This window comes from Falco punctatus, assembly GCF_963210335.1.
Source record: "Falco punctatus genome assembly, chromosome: 13".
In the NCBI taxonomy this organism is placed as follows: Eukaryota; Metazoa; Chordata; class Aves; order Falconiformes; family Falconidae; genus Falco; species Falco punctatus.
Genome location: NC_137593.1, coordinates 326,810 through 345,920, shown reverse-complemented (window position 1 = coordinate 345,920; position 19,111 = coordinate 326,810). Strand labels below are relative to the sequence as shown.

General features: G+C 45.2%; 3 protein-coding genes across 6 annotated transcripts in view; 1 reads left to right on the top strand and 2 right to left on the bottom strand.

The window, feature by feature from the left end:
- The window catches only part of LOC308072300 (uncharacterized protein), a gene marked incomplete at its 5' end in the record, with an annotated part of 100,830 nt that extends 97,331 nt beyond the window's left edge, over window positions 1-3,499 (bottom strand). The window contains one exon of the mRNA XM_080408955.1: window positions 3,186-3,499. Coding sequence (XP_080265081.1) covers window positions 3,186-3,499 — 314 coding nt within the window. The remainder of the gene's footprint in view (window positions 1-3,185) is intronic.
- A 66-nt stretch (window positions 3,500-3,565) lies between these two features.
- Window positions 3,566-9,295, top strand: PFN2 (profilin 2). 2 transcript variants are annotated; one of them, XM_080410321.1, is made up of 3 exons: window positions 3,566-3,921; window positions 5,244-5,436; window positions 7,202-9,295. In XM_080410321.1, the coding sequence occupies exons 1-3, from the start codon at window positions 3,790-3,792 to the stop codon at window positions 7,297-7,299; spliced, it is 423 nt and encodes a 140-aa protein (XP_080266447.1). In that variant the 5' UTR covers window positions 3,566-3,789; the 3' UTR covers window positions 7,300-9,295. The 2 variants fall into 2 exon arrangements, with proteins under 2 accessions (XP_080266447.1, XP_080266446.1); XM_080410320.1 differs by having other exon boundaries at window positions 3,647-3,921; window positions 7,519-9,295.
- Window positions 9,296-13,662: 4,367 nt separating this feature from the next.
- The window catches only part of RNF13 (ring finger protein 13), a 44,346-nt gene continuing 38,897 nt past the window's right edge, over window positions 13,663-19,111 (bottom strand). For 2 of the 3 annotated variants that reach the window (XM_080410275.1, XM_080410276.1), the window contains 2 exons: window positions 16,860-16,940; window positions 13,663-15,152 (listed from right to left, as the gene is read on the bottom strand). In XM_080410275.1, coding sequence (XP_080266401.1) covers window positions 14,788-15,152; window positions 16,860-16,940 — 446 coding nt within the window. In that variant the 3' untranslated portion in view covers window positions 13,663-14,787. Of the gene's footprint in view, window positions 15,153-16,859; window positions 16,941-19,025; window positions 19,106-19,111 lie in introns of all 3 variants that reach the window. The other variant, XM_080410277.1, reaches the window with a different exon arrangement.

Genomic DNA, 19,111 nt, shown 5'->3' with positions numbered 1-19,111 from the left:
TTCCATACCATAAAACATCACGCTCAGTATGCAAAGTCCTTCAAGTTTTTGGGCAATTTCAACCTTCATATTACTAATATAAAAGCAGTCAAGTTTCCCACAAAGCCTTAAAAAGTACACTCTCACTAAGCACATTCAGTACTTTAAAATTCTTTCAAATGATTATTTTTCTTAGATGTGATCCAACATAAATTTTAGGCAAAGTTCTAAATCGAAGCAAAAAGACCAATAATTTGTTACAAGCTGCACAAAAAAGCCAAATCGTGGCTTTACTGTGCAAATACTTTCCAGAAAGAAGAACTACCAGGCAGAATGCAGAAGGAAACTAAAATATGAAAAATCACGATCTAGCATTTATCATGCATGCATAGCTTACATGGTTCAGACAGCACCATTTCATACATCAGTCGAGGTACTGATGTTAAAATGACCCGCTACTTCTATCAATTTTAACCACAATATTTTTGTTTATATGTAAATCCTTCATGTAACAAATGTCTCAGATTCCAATTAAGACTCGTAACAAAAAATACAACCGGAACTCCTCTCTCCAACAATCTTGAACATATAGAGCACATCCTCATTTTCTTAAACCAAACAGTTTCAAAGGAGCTGTTGCAGTAGTGCCCATACAAATAGCATTATCATGATTGCTTAACACAGAACATGATGACATGAGGCACCTAATAGTAAAAATAATATTAAAGGATTATGTTTTTTAGAAAAAGCACTGGTGACTGCTGAATCTTCAAATTATACAAGCTACCTGGTAGTTTTGTAACATTAAATAATGGCAATCCAATTCAGGCTTCACTTTCTAAATATATTAGTAGAGTTTCTTCACAAATAATGACAACTAAGAGCTGAGCTACCAAGCAGGTGGTAAATACTCCACACTTGTCCATCCGTTTATGTTCAGGAGATCCCAGACTTCCATGCAATTATTTACAATTTAAATCATTAAAAGCAGACAACTGTCTTCCTGCATCGCTAGCAGAATCTTCTCATCAAAATAGCACTCACTGCTGCTCACCTGGTTTATGCAGCTATTAAAAAAATACCACGAAGCAGTGGTAATATTACCATTCTGTGACATCCAGGTGAAACGTTGGGTTCATCAAAGAGGCAAAGCATTGAACCCACCACACATTAAACTGGCAAGACTCCAGAAGCCCAGGGGACCACCATGTAGTGCCACACACAGCAGTTCAGTACTGTCAAAACTGCAGCATTTCCCCCCAGACCCAGCCCAGCTCTGAGCTGGCAGCGACTGTTGGGTCTTTACCTCCTGTGAAATAGGACCAGACATGAGGTTGTGAGGGCTCAGAAACACATGCTTGGTCCTCAGGCTGAAGGGATGGACAAATGTGTGCAAGGGTGCATGCAAGAAAGTGAGAGGCAGCATAGCCTTTGCCTAAAGCCCTGGAAACCCACAGGTTCTTCCACAAGATACCTCCACGCTTGTACCCAGCAGCCCACCATCCATGTGAAGCCCACCCCTCTCATTAAACAAAGAACAGTGATGCTAGCAAACAGGCAGTTCCAAAATTCCCAAGGCCTGTCCCTGGGTTCAGGGTGTCCACCTCTATATTTATTAAATCCACTTATTGAAGTGAAACAATCTGGAATCCTTATTGCAGCTTGCAAAAACAAAACAAAAAAAATCACGCCCCCATACAGACAAAAACCAAACAGATTTTGGTTCAACTCTAAAAATAATGGACCCATCAGCCTCCTGTTCATTTAAAATAGATGCATTCCATTCTGTGCAAGTAGTAGCGTTAAACTGGAACCTCTTACAGACGAGCCTTAAAAGGAGAGAAGTGGCCCTCAATGGCAACTGCAGACAGAAGAGAACTTTTTCTCCTTCCCATGGAAGGAGTCTGTGGAGGAAAGATGATGAAGGCAATCCAAACTTCACAAAAAGCTTCAGCTATCCAAAAAGCCAAAACTAAATTTAAAGCCTGTAACTCACTGGCAGATACAATGACAGGAGGATCTTCTTGGTATACATGGCTGGCTGGAAAAGGATAAACCAAAGTTCTGGTGCTGTCCCAACTGACTGGGGGAAAGGCACTGTGAAAATAAAACAAAGTGCTTATGGAATTAAGCTAAAAGTTGCAAGTAAGCTCTTTTGAAAGTATTTAGTAATCTAAGCAATCTCTATTAGTATCTAAACAACACTCAAACCCATGATGACTCAACTAGGTTTTAAAAGGACTAAGAACACCCTGAACTATGCTGTGGGGACATCATTATAAATACCTGATGGATATTCTTCGTCGGGGAAACAACCTCAGGGAAAGACAGATCCAATTTACTGTATACTGTGCCTCGGCATATTCAGGTATAAGATTTAACTTCTTGAATTAAAGCTTCAAAGTTAAATTACATGGACAGCTACTTTGCATCCCAGCTGTCTCCATCTCCCACAGAAACACAACAGGTACCAAGTAAGCCAAAACCACCCTGCCCAAAAGGAAGGTGACCCCTCTCACCCCAATTTCAATGTTAAAGATGATGGAGCCATTGCCCTAAAACACACCCTTGAAGTTGCAGGTGAACGTTCCCACAACTTGTAACAGGAAAGTCTTGAGCAGCGATCCTGCCCAGGGTCCAGTATCAATGCAGCAAAATACAGGCATCAGACCTGGACGTCTCACAAAGGAACAGGGAAGCTAAATTATTTCAACAGAAACTGGTGGAAACTTGAAGAATAAAACCTGAAATCGCCACTCAAATAACCAGGCAGAAATGCCATATAACAGATGCTAGTGTGTTGGAGGGGAGCCCACCAGATCAACACAAGACCAGCAACCTGATACAGAGATGTTTTTGCTAGGTGGATGGGACACTGGTGCAGTTCAGCATGGCAGGGAGAGCCGCCGAGCACAGCCAACTGCCACCAGCATCACCAGTAGCACCTTCCCCAAGGACACAGCTGCCGAGTTACACAAAGGAAGACGTGCAAAGTACAGAAATAGAACATAAATGTAACCAGTGGCGCGAACGCTGCCACGGCCCCAAGAGACAGACCTGGGGCAGCGAGGCCTGGGCCCAAGGCCTGCGGCTGCGCAGGGGGCCGCGGCCGGGCCCTCCGGGCACTTCCAGATGGCGCCGCTCTGCCGCAGCGAGGTCCCGCTACGAGCCTGCCCTACCACTCCTCTGACACGCCAGGGGTTTACCTCAGCAGCGGCCGGGCGTCCAGCGGGGGAGAAGAGCGCAACTGCTGGGGCCTGAGAGCGACGTTCGCGCCTCCCCAGCCCGCGGCCGGGTGGCCGAAGGCGGCAGGCCGCCCGGCGGCGCCGCAGCCGGTACTCACCCCAGCGGCCGGGCCGGGGCTGAAGACGGGCAGACAGCGGGCGCGGGGAGCGCTCTCATCTCCCGGGCCAGGCCCTGCCGCACCCGCCTGCCACAGGCCGGGCGGGACCGGGAGCGGGACCCCGGCGGCGGCCGGGCTCCGCGCCCGTACCGCGCTCCTCCGCCCGGCGGACGGCATCTCGGCTCCGCCGCTCCCGCCTCAGACGCGGCGAGCCGAGCCGGGCGGTGCGGGGGGCGGTGCCGGGCCGCGCCCCTCCTCCCCTCCGCCCCTCGGCGCCGGCAGCGCGGAGGGCTGGGCTGGGCCGCGCCGCTCGCTGCAGCGCTCGGCTCCGCTCCGCCGTCGAGGAGGGAGAGGAGAGAGAGCGAGAGGAGAGGGACGGGACCGCCTCGCCTCGCCTCGCCCAGCCCCGCCGCCCGGCCTGCGCCTCGCCGCCCGCCCCGCTCGCCCCCACCGCCGCCCGCGCGAAGATGGCCGGCTGGCAGAGCTACGTGGACAACCTGATGTGCGATGGCTGCTGCCAGGAGGCCGCCATTGTGGGCTACTGCGACGCCAAGTACGTCTGGGCAGCCACGGCCGGCGGCATCTTCCAGAGCATCACGGTGAGGGCGGCGGCGGGCGGGCGGGGAGGCAGCGGGGAACGGCGAAGCCTGCCGGCGGCACCGGCCTAGCCCCGCGGGAGCCTGGCGCGGCCGTTAGCGGCGGGGCGGCGGCGCCGGGGGCACCTTGCGGGGCGGCGGCGGCGGGCCCGGCGGCCGGGGAGCGAGCCGGCCGCGCCGCCTTTTTGTCTACGGCTGCCGGCGGCGCGGCGGGAGAGGGGCCCTTCCCGCCGGCGGGGCGGGGGCGGCGGCGCGGCCTGATGCGGCGGGGCCCGCCCGGGGGCCGCGGCACTGCCGCGCGGGGGCCGCGGGAGCCGGCGGGGAGGCCGCGCGGGGCGTGCGCGGCGGGGCTTGCGTAGGGGCCGCCTGGGCCCGGCGCTGCGGCGAGGCTTACGTGCGCGGCGTAGGAGGCGTTCGTGAATGCCCACCTCGCCGCTGGCTCCATGTTTTTCACCGCCAAGATGGCGCACTGCCATTGATTCCTTCCTCCCTTCCACTCCCCTCCCCTCCCCTCCCCCCCCCCCCCCCCCCCGCGCCCGTCCTTCGCCGCCACCCCGCACCCGCCGCTGCGGGACCCGCGCCGCCCTTACATAAGGGCCGTGCGGGGCGGCCAGCGCGCTGCAGCGCGGTCTGTTCCGGCCGCCCCGCCCCGGGCACGGCATGGCGGGGCAGAGGCAGAGCAGAGCGGAGCCGAGCCGGGCCGGGCAGGGCCTGCGGGCGGGCGGGCCTGCGGCGGCCGCGCAGTACTGGGCCGTGATTGGGGGGCCGGGCCCAGCCGTGACGCTGCACTTTGAGGCCGCCGCGTCGCGGCCGGGCCCGCTCCTCCCGCCTCCGGCTCACCGGGCCGGGCCCCGCCGCGGCCGCGCTCCCCCCAAGCGGGGATGGATGGTGGCGCGCCCGCCCGCCCTCCGCCACAGAGCTGCGGCCCGCCACTGCGGCGCCGGGCCGAGCCGAGCCACGCTGCCGCAGAGGGTGGCTTGGCCGCCGCCTGTTGGGAGCTGCCCCGGGCTCTGCGGGGGCCGCCGCAGCTGTCGTGCCAGGGCTGAGCTAATGCCCCGCCGATGCGGGCAGATGCAGTCGGGCGGCATCGAGGGACAGGTGCTGGCGGTTTGCTCATCGAGACGCATGGCCCGTGCCTGACTGTCCTCTGCCGCCCAGTACCTCCTGGCGAGAAGCGGGGCCCGAGGGTGCTGCGGGCGGGCCAGCCGCGGGTAACAAAGCCCGGGGCGCGTCCTGCGCGGCGGGGGGTGGGGGGCGATACATTCTAAGTAGGAACTAAACAATGAAAAACTGCCGTGCTAACTTTGCGCTCTTTCCTTTGACAGCCAGTAGAAATAGATATGATTGTAGGAAAAGACCGAGAGGGTTTCTTCACCAATGGTCTGACCCTTGGTGCGAAGAAGTGCTCTGTGATCAGAGATAGCCTGTATGTTGACGGCGACTGCACAATGGACATCAGGACAAAGAGTCAAGGTGGTGAGCCAACATACAATGTTGCTGTAGGCAGAGCTGGCCGAGGTAAGTGTGATTTTCTTCATTTTCAGATTGCTAAATTCAGAACACAACCCTAAGCATAGACCAGCTATTAAGAAAACCAGACTGCTGTATTTAATGGTTAATGTCAGGCAGTGACATAAAGAGGTGGTACATGGCACTGGTCTGGATGACTAGATTTCTGCCTGGGAATCACACTTGGCCCTGTCCCCTCCTGTGATCGCGGCTGAGTACTAGGTTGTGAAATGGTTAAACAGATCTCTGACAAGCAGGAAAGAACAGACTACTGCTTGGAGTAAGCTTACCAAGTATAGGATAACGATAATGTGGTACCTAAAGCCTAATGGTAGGGATCTATTAATGATTGGTAGCAGAACTAGCTTTTTCATTGTAAACTTCTCAACAGAAAGTTTATCCTGCAAAGACATGTATTCCTGGTACAAGCTACTCCTACTTGCCTTTTAACAAGTTCTGCACTAACTTTTCTTGTGCTTCCTATTGAGCTCTCCAAAGTTTGTCTTCAGGCAAAGAAAGCCTGTCCAATTTGGTGTCATTGAGAAACTTGCTTTACGCTAGTACGCCTACTCCTTGTGATGCTCACTTAACTTACAGTAAAACCTATTGTGGGAAGGCACTAGATTTGAATATAAAAACCCCAAAATACTCAAACTGCCTCAAAATGCTGGCTACAAGTAGCATGCTTCGGTTCGAGATATCAGGCCTAGCACTCTTTGGCAGGCTGTGGAACAAGCTGGGGAGCAGTGGATTTTTGCTTATAAGTATAAAACCCAAAGTAGAGCAAAATTTGTCTGTAGGCTAAAGCCGGGTGGCAGTGATACAGGATGTTTGCAGCACTGAAGTGAAACAAGCAGAGTTCTGACTGCTGCAGATTGAGAAATGCCAGCGAGAACTGTCTGTCTTAAGCTTTTTGTGAGCAAATTGCTATGGAGATGTACAGTCATCTGTAGGTAGACTGACTGCAGCACTTCCAATTACAGTACTCCCGGCTTGGGAAACAATTAGGGTGCTTGTGGCCCTTATTGTGTCTGTGTACCTGCTGGTGACATCTGCTGGCAACTCGCAAGTGGTGTTTGCTGGCTGGGGAGCCTTGGGGTGTTCTTGTTCAGCAAACTGGGACACTTCACCAAAATTATGGGAATAGAGAGGGTTAGCATTAAAATCTTCCCTGTGTTTTGTCTTGGGCACAAAGCATAATTTATAGTTGTACTGTAGGGGAAGTCAGCCCAGTTCCAACCTCAGCGGTTTTTGGTGTTGGTGGGTTTTTTTGGCTAGCATCAAGGTAGTCGCTCTGGTTCTTACGCCAGTAGTGACCACTACAGATAAGAATATTCCCTCTTCTGCTCTTCAGAGTCACATTTCTTAGAGATACACTACTGCTTTTGTCCCTGACAACACTTCTTTCCTCCTGCTGCTCCCCCCCCTCCTTTCTTTTTTTTTTTTTTTTAGGATGCAGCCAGGGTTTCCTTGCTGGGTGATGATGGGTGGTGCTGATGGTAGAGAGGCACTGTGGTGCTTTTTTGAGAGAGTTGGTAGCATTCTTCTTAGCAGTGAACTCCTGCGACTCACCTAGTTAGGTAGTGTCCCTGAGGATAACTCGTGCCTTCTCCAAACCCTCTCTCCATCTGTATTTTTACAAGACTCCTGTTAAACTAGCTTAATAGCCAAATACTAAATCTGGAAGTTGAGTGTGTTTATTGCACTGCCTAAAACTTGCATTATTTCCTTGTCTAACAAACTCTTTTTAAAACTTTTTTCTTTTCTCTTTCAGTCTTGGTCTTTGTAATGGGCAAAGAAGGGGTCCATGGAGGCGGATTGAATAAGAAGGCATACTCAATGGCAAAATACTTGAGAGACTCTGGGTTCTAGTTGCTAGGCAGACTGTTAAGTATTAGGGGAAGATTGCTATTAAACTTTCCTGGCGGTGAGCTTTAAACCTTACATTCTGGAAACTTTACTAGCAATGCAGGGTGATGGGGTATGAACCTGTGTCTCCTTTGTATCCCTTTGTTGGTGGGGAAAGGTGTTTTTGGGTTTTTTTTCCCTTTAATTCTGTTCATTTCTGTTTTGTTTCCTTGTGTACTCCAGCATTGGTTATAGTCATGGGAAAGGAAGGTGTCCATGGAGGGACACTCAACAAGAAAGCATATGAACTGGCTTTATACCTGAGGAGGTCTGACGTCTAAGCAGCCTCTCCCCATCCACCTAGCAACTGTCTTCACCACCACCCAGTTGTGTTCAGTGCTACCAGACTGTAGATGGTAGTTTGTGTTTTTTATTTACCCATTTCCTAATGTCATAATTCCAGTTACCCTTTGTTCATTTATATGTTAACCACTGTATGTAACCAAGTCCCATATCTGGCACCATTACTGCACCACAAAGATGATATGCATGATACCTTGAAAAACTCTTGGGAGGGTAATATGCCAAGTGTAGGCTTTGCTTTGTCTTAGCAATTAGTGTGATATTGATGACTAAAACAACTTAAATACTAAACAAGGTGCCGATTGTACAATCTAATTTGATCAATGCCTCTTCAGCACTTTGAGCAATTACACAGCTCACTAGTCTTCCTTTCATAGAACATGGTTGGGAGGAAAAAAAGTGCATGCATATCTTTACTACTGTCCCTCTTTTTTTTTTTTTTTTTTTTTCAAATCCACATCTGTTTGCTTACACCCATTTTTATAGTGCCTGGTTTGTTTAACCGATTTGCCACTCAAAAGCTATTAATATTATGTTAGTTTTGTCATTGCACTTCACTGTAGGCTTACGTCTTTTCTTCATGTCTGAAGCTTGTAATGCTTAACAAGTGCAATCACAAAACTATGAAAGGGTACAGATGCACTTCCTCCCATGACCTTAAAGCCACCATCCCGAATGAATCCCCAGACATTCCATCATTGCAATAGCTCAGGCACTTTTTTCTTTTTTTTTTTTTCCTTTTTTTTTTTTTTTTTTTTTTTTGCCAGCTCCTGTTCTGTAGTTGAATTGTAAAAGGCTGCCATTATGGACATTAGATATCCCAACATAACCATCTGGAGTGTGTCTGGTTTCAGTTTTTCATAGGACCAATTTTAATTTGCAGCTTGGGTGTTGTGGGGTTTTTTTTTGTCATTTTTGGTTTTTTAATATGAAATTGCAATGTCATTGTGGAAAACTGCCACCTTCAGCTATACTGGGAGATCTCTGACTCCAGTCTTTTTGCCAGATCACTTACTGGTAAAGACTTTTGCTGCTCTGAAGCCACTGTTCGGATGAAGGTTGGTAGTTTGAAAGCTAAACTGTCAAAATGATGCCATTTCAAATTTAAAATCTCCATTTGGCCTGTCACACCCTTGCTGCAGAAATTATGGAGTGAACTGCCTTGTGCACTAGTCATCTGAAATGTCTGTAACCAAACTCTCAGTTCAGGCACGGTACTAACTTGTATGTCCATTTAAAGAGAACTGCAGAACTCTGTATACAAAAGAATAAATGGGAGATGGTATTGGTTGGAATAACTGACTTGGCTGTCTTGTGATGAATTTTTTAATATGTATTCTGTGCCATACTATTGTTTTAAAAAAAATAATGAACTGTTGCTATTGTGAGATGGATTTTAACTGACTATGAGGGTTTCTTTTGAATGGCACTACTTTAGGGACATTCTAGCATTTGCTTCTACTGTTGGGCCTTGTGGATAATGTACAGATTTAAACAAATTCTTGTTGCTGATTTGTCCATTTCTTTCCCTGCACTTTGTTACATCTGGGATACAGTCTAACTCATCTGATTTAATATGCATTTCAAAAAATGCCATAACTATTAAAAACACCTTGTTTACAGACAGATGAAATAAATTTATTCCAACCAAACAAAATCAGACTGTTGGTAATTTTTTCCCTCCCCCAGGCATCCTCCCAGGCCTTCCTTCATTGCATGGCTGGCTACCCTAGTAAGAGATAGAAGTGCAGTTGTCAGGTTTGTAAGACGGCAGTAGTACAATAACAAAACTTTAGTCAAAGGCCAGGCAGTTTTTGGGGTAGATTTTAAATTAGGAGATGACTTACAAACTGCATTTGTCTGACTCCGTGGCAAGGGGCTTTCCCTGCCGCGTGACACCCCATCCCCCCTCAATATGCAATCCCTGAAACAAGCTAGAGAAGACTACTGCCCCATGATCAGTTTGTTAGGGTAGGTGGCAGGCTAGCCAGGGTCAGCCCACCACTGCAGAAGAATGTGTTCTCCTTGCATAGGGGAGGGACAGATTTAAGGTCTCCTCCGCCAGCAGAATTCTACATGGCTTTTGGTACTTGTGCTACCTAAGTACTCTGAAAACAGGGGCCCTGCAAGGAGACAGTGCTGGTGAACAATGGCAGCTTGGGGGATGGGGAAGGAAAGGAAAAACCCAAACCATAGGAGGTTAATCTTTGGCTGAGGCTAGGGCTTTTCCTCAGTCCAATGCCAGTTTAGATATTGCCATTAAAATGCCTTTGCTCTCACCTATCTTCCCCTACATCCTCATCTGCAGCGTAAGTGTTGCACTCACACACTTGACACTAGACCACTTTTATACACAAAGTGTTTATCTTGAACTATTTTGAGTTGTTTCATGTCTGAACTGTACCTTCCAGCTCTCAGTGCCAAAGTTGGAGTGGTCTAGAACAAGCCCATAGCTTACATACATTGAGTAGTAACGGGTACAGAGGCTGCAAACCTCTCACTTCCCTCATAAAATTATGTTAGTGCATGAATCCATGTTTTGCTTTGTTTAAAACTGTACTCACAGTCTGACTGCAGGAATTTTTAATATTTTTTTTTCCTGGTGGGGGAGAAGTATGTCCATCCTGTAAGCCATTTCATAGTAAGGCCACAGCTAGAATTCACAGTTATGGTATCTCAGAGGCAGGAACAGCCATTAGCAGTACACACTAGAGTACTTTCCATCCCATTCCTTATTTTAATATTGCGCATTTCCAATCAATTCCCCTCTCCCAAGGAGGCATTTGTATGCTGCCTGTATACTTTTTCTTGGTAAGAATTAGCTGTTGCCAGATAACCTAAAATACCATTCTTTAATAACCTGGACTCTCAACAAGTTTTACATTTCCAGATTAACAGACAATTTAAATGCAGAGAGTTATTTTCCTATGCTAAAGTTTTGAACACTGAACTGTCACTTAGGTCATGAATTTGCATTTTTTTTTCCCTGCAGAAAGTTACTAGAGATCCAGTGAGACACTTTTGTCTCAAATATTACAAAGTTCCATGTGAGTAACTGGTTTTACTTTGCTAAAAGCCAGCCCAGTGCAGTACTGTGTACCTCTAGTCCTCTGGCAAATGGGCAGGATCGCGCTGCTGAGGGCATCACCTGCCATCCCGCATTACAGCTTTCAGAACTGTTCCAGCCACTTCAGCCAGCACAGTTTATTAGGCTTTACCCCTCTTGCCGTTTTACCCCTCAGGATTCATACACAGTAGCAGCAGAGATGCCCAATCTGTGTAGTTCTTGTGGGTTTTGTGCTCACGGTTTGTTCTTTTTTTACCCTCTTGCTGCCATGGTTTGTAGAAACTTCACTTGCACGCAGTGGTCTGTAATACCTGCTGGCTCTTCCAGCAGAGCTCACCAACTGCCAGATTTATTCACCATGGTTTACAGCGCCTGCCATTTTATAGAAAAGTTCTCTGGCTGATCATGTGCTTTAGTATTGCATCTTTTCTTTTGTCAGCTGTTCCCAACCATAAGGAAGCTAAGCACTCACCACACTCTCCCCACCCCCACCCCCGACTTTTTTTCTTCTTTTAGCACAGGGGTCCTCTAACTACAGCCTGAGGGCCGGATACGGCCCCCCAGGGTCCTCAATCTACCCCCCCCCCCCACCAGGGGTTGAGGGGGGAAACCAAGCAGCCGCAGATGACTGCCTGCCACTTTATCCACACGCCGGCCCCCTGGTTAAAAAGTTTGAGGACCCCTGTTTTAGCACATGTTCTTATTCAAAGCTTGGGTAAAATAACAGAACTGACATTAGACCAGAACTTACATAAGTGCTTAAAAAAACCCAGATAAGAAAGAAATGGGAAAGATGTGCAAACTAAGAGCACCACAGAGAAGAGGCACAATTGCTTCCAAGGATGTGGCGTTCTTTTAAGGGTAGTTCTCAAGTTGTTCAGTCAGTCTCTCTTCACACTCAGGAAGGTAATTCACTACTGACTGACTTCCTTCGCTTTCTGAAGGTTTACTTCCATCCCCAATTACTTAGGCCTCTTAAGACTGCCTGGCGCACACTGGAAGCTGATGGCTTTAAAAGTTTTAATGGTGATGTCCAGGCCATTCTAATCTATCCCTTACTTTCACCAAAATACATTTATGAAGTTAATTGTCAGTGTGCTTATTTTTTGCACCATAGTAATTCACAGACAGATTTTAATTATACCAGCCGCTATTACTTAGCCTTTCAGAGGGTCTTACTGTTATAATGAACATGTTATTTGGAATTCTGTTAGAATTCAGTCAAAACAGCTCACTATTCTGAACTGCTGACAGCACTGCATTTTTAATATTCATTATATTAGTTTGTACGTAGGTACCCATTATTACTGTTTGTTCAAACACTGGCCCTGGAACTCTCCCAACACTGTGCACTGTGTCAAGGTGGGTGAGGAGAGTTGTTTTCTTCTTCTACTTAAATCTCCTTTCCTTGATTACTGACCTGTCAAGAAAAATACTTGTCAGACCCATAACTTTATTCTAGTCACTTCTTACTGGATTCTTCCCGCCCCCAACAAATGAATACTTACATCCCCCTTTAAGGGCAAGCTTTAATTCCTGTCCTCTTCTGACTCCTTTTCCAAGTAGTTTGTTCTCATTATGCAGTGAAAGGTTTGGTGCAAGCTTCTTTGCAAGGAGCTATTTACATTGGCTGTACAAACAACATTTCTGGTAAACTGCCCGTGATACCCATGCCATTTTATGCAGAGATGGTATGTTTCAGAGGTCCCATGAAGTACTTTTCATTTCAGACACTAGTTACAACCACTTATTAGAAGGAATTTTTTTTCAACTGGACAATCAAGTATGAACTTCTTTAAAGCACCAACATCCTATTCTTGAAGAGCTAGAGATTGAAGTTACATTAACAGACTTCACATAAGCAAAAAACCCTAGAGGTCACCTGTTTATGGCCTAGGGCAAAGAAACAGTGCTATTTCACATGGATAATGTAGCAGGCCACAGCTCTAAGAAAAATCAGTATTCATCTTTTTCTGTGGGTTTGAACAGGCCATACCTTTTGAAACAGACTTACCTAGCAAGTTTTAATGAAATATGCAAGTTCTACTAAGAAACACTATGAGATACTCAACCTTCTGAAGTATTTCTAACAATAAAGTGCTATTTATTCTTTGATTTTCATTCTCACTGGCAACAGCAGCTGACAAGTAAACTGTACCTGTGGCACAGAGGAGGTATGGCAGGGGGAGTATCGCTACGATGATTGCTACCAAGGCCTGCTGAAATAAAAATTTACGTTAATACCATTAGCAAATTTAGAAAATAGAACATTTTTTTCAGAAACAAGTTTTCACATTGGGACTTTGCTAGACATAGGCAAGCTGAAGTGGAATTTTACATGGTGAAAATGTAATACATTTGCCTTTAACCCCGTGGACTGCTGGTGGCAGTGGTTTGAAGATTAATCATTCCTTCCTCATTATCCACATCTCATTCTACAAAATAAACTTTCTACTCTCAGCCAGTCCCACAGCATGGATTTCCCCTGCCAGGTTGAAGCAAGGAATGTAGCTGCACTGTGTATTAGATCAGAAATAACAAACAGAAACACCTTGCCTGTAATCGCCTCAGCACAGGATTCGGCGTTTTCTGACTCCCAGGACACAGGCTCTGAAGGTGTTGGCAGGTGGGCAGGAAATACTAATAGCACACTAGTCTTCGTTTCCTCTCGCCCATACAAATTACATGTACAGACCCAGACTGATTCAAACTTCTCCACTAAAAGTGAACAACAATTAAGGTTTTCTACGTAACTCACTCCTGCGTGGTCATGTCTGTTTGTACTGGTCAGTACAGCCCTTTGTACTGTGACACACAGCACAATTTAAGGTAACGTTTACCAAGGGACCTTAATAGTTGCATCGTCTGGATCTTTCAAAACACTTCAATGTTAGTAATAAACATAGAAGAGCACACAATGAAAGTAACTCAAAAGTTCAATAAATTCCTTTTGATACTTAAAGTGGAAAACATGTTTATTAACATTCTTTCAAGCTTTCCTTACTCAAGGCCATATAAAAAAAATCTCTGCATTTTGAGTATGTGTATGTTTTTACTTTCTACATAGTTACAGAGGTATGATATAGCATTTACTTTTTCCATAATACACTGGTAAGTACTAAGTTCTGTTAAAACAGTTATAAGCACTTTTTTTTCAAATCAGGTATTTGAAAAGAATTTTTTATATATACATAGTTTAGCAGACTAATGCAGCATAAAATGCTCTTTAGTAAGAGGTATATGAGTTGAGGATCAACACAATACTTACCTAAGATTATTTTTCTATGTGGAACAAAACCTCTGTTTTGGTCATACCCACTCCCCCCCACCTCCCCACCCCAACTCCCACATCATCACTGGAAACCAGACTACCTTGTGGTAGCAAGTAGGGATTGCTAGTGTTTACAGTGGACCTTACTTTGTGAATTGCTCAAAACTAAATATATATGCTAAATTTCCTTATCCTAGGAACTGCTCAATGGAACTGCTTGAACTCAGCTACTGTGGCAAACTCCAAAGGATTATTTGGAACTGCTGCTTTGAGGTAAGTGGAATTTCTGCTGCTTTGTTTTGATACACCAGCTTACCGAGTATTGATCTGTTCTACATTTTTCTTTCAGTAGTGGTGACAGTTTTTAGGAAAACTCTGTACAAACATGCAAATAAATTTTTTGTTGAGCTTAAGGGGTAACACATACCATACATGTAATAAATATTGCTATCTCTATGACCCAGTTGTAGCTACAAAGTGGGAAAAAGTTACTTCCAGATAAATCCCATTTGAACAAGATACATTTAGAGTCTGTGTGATATTTCTATTGATATAAACTACCAACATTATTCATTAGCATTGTGAAGTCCAGTTAAACTGTTCATTTTGAGAAGACAGAACGCATGACTGAATACCTGAATCAAAAATAAATCTATCTGTAATGATTTAACCATAGTACTAACTACATGAACTGCTGCTCCTACTGAAGAAACTGAATGGATTACAGATTAAAATATATTCCCTACATAAAGGTTTGTAAAGTATAGCCTTAAGAACTCTTTTGTTCATACACTATTCACCATTAATAGTCTCAAACAGTATTTGCCACTCTGTACTCCCTTTCATCATTGGGCTGTAGTTGAACTACTACACTTTCTTCGTTTATTCCATTTTCTGCATCACTGCTATCAATATTTTCATTGTCATCTTCCTCATATTCTGAGGACTCGGTCATGTTCTGATGGGAATGCGATTCTGACAAAGCCCCGAATGACTGAGTACTAACTGAGGCTAATGGTCTAAGCAAAGGGGTATTTTCAGATACTTCATTCTCCTCTTGACTACTGTCTGTTTCAGAGTCAGAGTCCCCCTGAGAAGGGACCACTTTCTGCTTACATACAGGACATGTTTTTTTTGTTTTTGTCAGCCATGGGTCCACACACTTGCAGTGATACGCTGTTAGAAAACAAAACACAAGTACATCGTTATCTAAGTGAAAAGGACAAAGAAACCTGCTCAATTGTATTTAGTAACACAGGACAATTTTCAAATTTAACTCGTACAGAGAATTTCAGTCTCAAGGTGGTTAGCACGTAGACTGTGTATCCTTATGTATGAAACACCTAACAGATCAGGAGCTTGGCCATATGGTTATATGCAATAAATACCCAGTTCCTCTACTGAATGAATCCAAGAGCAATCCTACAATGAGCCACATCTGACAAAATAGGCTTTAAGAGCTTCTGGAGGAATCACACCCACCTTGCAGCAGATCTGCCCACCATCATTATCTTCAGAACACCTCTAACCTCCACCAAGATGCATCGAAGCACCTTGTTTTTAAGTAGAATTACTGCATGATTCTGCAGATTTAAAATTAGGCACTGCAACTATACTGGCCTTGTTTAAAAGAATATGTTTGAAAGCATCTTACTTTCGGTATTAAAATTTAGCTCTGCTTATTAACAGGGACTTCTACCTGGCAAAGAGCTAAGTATTTACAAGGGTAAGCATGTTGCGTATAGTACCTGTTCAAGCACTTTAGTAGCATGTTCTCTAGAAGAACAGATGATGGTGTGGTTTTGGGTTTTTTTTTGGTTGGTTGAAATTTGTCAGCCATCTTTGACATTGGTGATCGGGTTTAGGTAGCTTTGCAGTCCCCAGCTGGGACAGATCTGTTCTTCCTCTTCTGAGAATTCTCTGTCAACTCGTTTTGAAATTGCTTTTTATGACTGAGGATTTGCAAAGCTCAGTCTGTCATCTGCTATGTTGACTGTGGATGTAAGGCTGTAACAGCAGTTGCCTCCTTTTAAAAATCTTAGTGGCATGGTATTTGCTGCTGCAGTGCCTGGTCAAGAGCAGGAATTTAATGAGAAAAAGCTGGGTAAAACTGCACCCAGCCAAAATAGCTGTAATATAGTTAACTGACTGCAAGGTAGAGAGAGTGTCTCAAGCTAGGAAGGATGAATCCTATCTTTCTTGATAGATTTTACACAGCTTTTAAACTTTTTTTTTTATAAGTTTAGAGATGTTCTTGCGGACAGGCCTCTTCCAGATTTCTAGATATAGGCCCTTAAAAATGCTTCTTATACTTGCATGCAGTTAGAAGCTGTCTTATCTTATGCGTAGATACATACATGACTACTAGATACACCTTCTGCAGTGGGCTGCATTTGAAAAAGACTGTTCAGACAGTGCAAACTTGTCACAGTAAAAATATTCCACTAATCTCTACACTGACAATGCTGACTTACAAGTGCAGTCAAGGCAGCGGTCTGTATGGCTACAGGATAGATTATACCCCTTCATCCCTATGTCACCAATAGCTGAATCATGTTCTATAGTTTAATTATCTTGGAAAAAGTGAAAGCTTATTTAAATGTAAAAAGTAACTCTGGAATGTGTCCCTATTAAATACAGACATTTAGGGGACAGCATCAAGCACAGATTTTCTTTCATGTGTACATCCAAAAAAAAGTACGAAGTAGGAATGCTAGCCTTTTTTTGCTTCTAGACAGAGAAAAGTTTGCTCTTAATTTGTATATACACTCCTGCATATTAGCAAAAATAAATTTTATAAATCATATTCATTGTGGGGTTTAGACATGGTGTTTTAAAGACCTGTTTTAATACAAATACCAAACCTAAAATACAGCCTCTTACCATGAGAACATGGAAGGATTCTGAGCTTGTCTCCATCCTCATATTCGTCCAAACAGATGGCACATACATCATATTCATCTCCTACAGCACATAATTGAGAATCACTTTAAAAGATGTGCAACAGACCTTTTCAAACACATGCATGGAGGTTGTTCTTGGTTAGTTTCACAAGCTGGAGAAACCATTACTCTTCCCATTCCATGCAAGGGGCAGGTTCTTTGAAACTGTATAGTTGACTGCTCTGTTTCTTTCCTTATTAGGACTATAGCTCATACACATTCCCTTTCAGGTTAATAAAAATACTTTGAACTGTGTGAAGTGCTATCTCTATAATATTATATCATTCTTATTAACAGTAAGATAAAAGAACTTAAAATATAGGATTCACTTTACTATACAGGTATTAATAAGATACTGATTTTTTGAACAACAAAAACAACTGGGTAAAAAAGCAGAGTAATAATCAAGAATGAGTCTAGTCACTGGAGAAAGTTTACATTGTTTTGTAATTCAAACCTCACAAATAAGATATACATTATTGATAGTACTCTGTTGCGATACATTATATGACCAAAAGATAAACACTTTTTAGAAGTCAATTTATTCCCACTTCATTTTTATCAAGGCCTTTACAACATGGTTCTTTTATCAATCCAAATGGTTCTTTCCAATTTCCTGGACCACACTGACCCTCTAAAGTTTGGAGTTAGACCAGCAGCTTATGTCCTTGTCATTGTTTCACCCTGGCAGGCAGTCCCTGCAGCTGCTCGCCTGCCCCTGCCCCGTGGGACAGTAGAGTGTCTCATAAAAGTGAGAAAGCTCATGGGTTGGGATGAAGACAGTTCAATGGGTAAAGGAAAAGGCACGTGCGCAAGCAAAGCAAAGCAAGGAATTCCATCGCCATTCCCACGGCCAGGCTGGTGCTCAGCCATCCCCAGGATGGCAGGGCTCCAGCATGCCCAACAGTGACTTGGGAAGGCAAAGGCCATAACGATCAGCTTCCCCCTCTTCCTCCCTCCCCCAGCTTTACGTGCTGAGCATGATGCAATATGGTACAGGATACCCCTTGCATCACTCAGAGTCAGCTGTCGTCCCCCCCCCCGCCCCAGCCTGCTCACTGATGGGGTGAGAGGCAAAGCAGCCCTTGACGCTGTGGAAATGCTGCTCAGCAACAACTAAAACATCCCTCTGTTCACAACACTGTTTTCAGCACAAATTCAAAACACAGCCTCATACCAGCTACTATGAGGAAAAAAATAATTCTACCCCAACCAAAGCCAACACAGTCCTTTTCACAGAATGTTACTGCAAATAAAGTTGTAAAATACCACAATTTTCAGTATCACTTTTCTCCTCCTAATCTGTGTGTCCTTGAATATTTATATTCAGTATTTAGATAGCCTTCCTGTCCTGTCATGGGACACCCTCCCTGCACCCAATTCATACGCATCGGAGAGATCCCCCCAAGCCTCCTCTTCCCCAGGCTGAACAGACCCAGCTCTCTCAGCCTTTCCTTGTAGGAGAGATACTCCAGTCCATTCATCTTCATGGCTTCTCACTGGACTCTCTCCAGGAGCTCCACATCTATCCTGTACTGGGAGGCCCAGCATTGGATACAGCACTCCAGATGTGGCCTTACCAGGGCTGACCTTATTCTTACCCCATCTTTGTTTCCTTAGCTTCAGAAACTGAAGTCCAACAGCCTTCATCCTTACCAGCATCTCGAACAACTGCTGGAGCTAGAAAATGTCATGAAATTCAGCAGAACTTAATCCACAAACATGTACATTCACAATGCATTAAGCATGTGTGTTTCTCAAGACAGTTGAAGGCACTTGCTCTTTAGCCTAATTCTTCAAAAGGTGACACAATACCCTGAATAACATTTCTTGCAGATCTCTGTTTCATACATATACAATGCTTTTCGTAGTTATACAGCAGGTGTTTTTGTCGGCAAAGGGGTGGAGAAATTGGTGAAAGGAACAGCCTAGACACATTGGCAAAAGACAGAACAGCAGAAAGCAGAACAAAGCAGTGAGAGAACAAAATACAAATCCATGGTACGTTTCTTAAATTTAAACCATCTCCCTCAATGCAGATGGATTCAAAGACATCCCTCTCTCCAGGCAAGGACAGAAAGTCCTGAATGTTTGGTGCCTTCCTCACCCCTCTGAATCTAGGATTCTCTTCTGTGAAGTATACACAAGCCCAACAGAAGGGGAGGAGACTGCTCTTTCCAGAGTGGCCTGTAA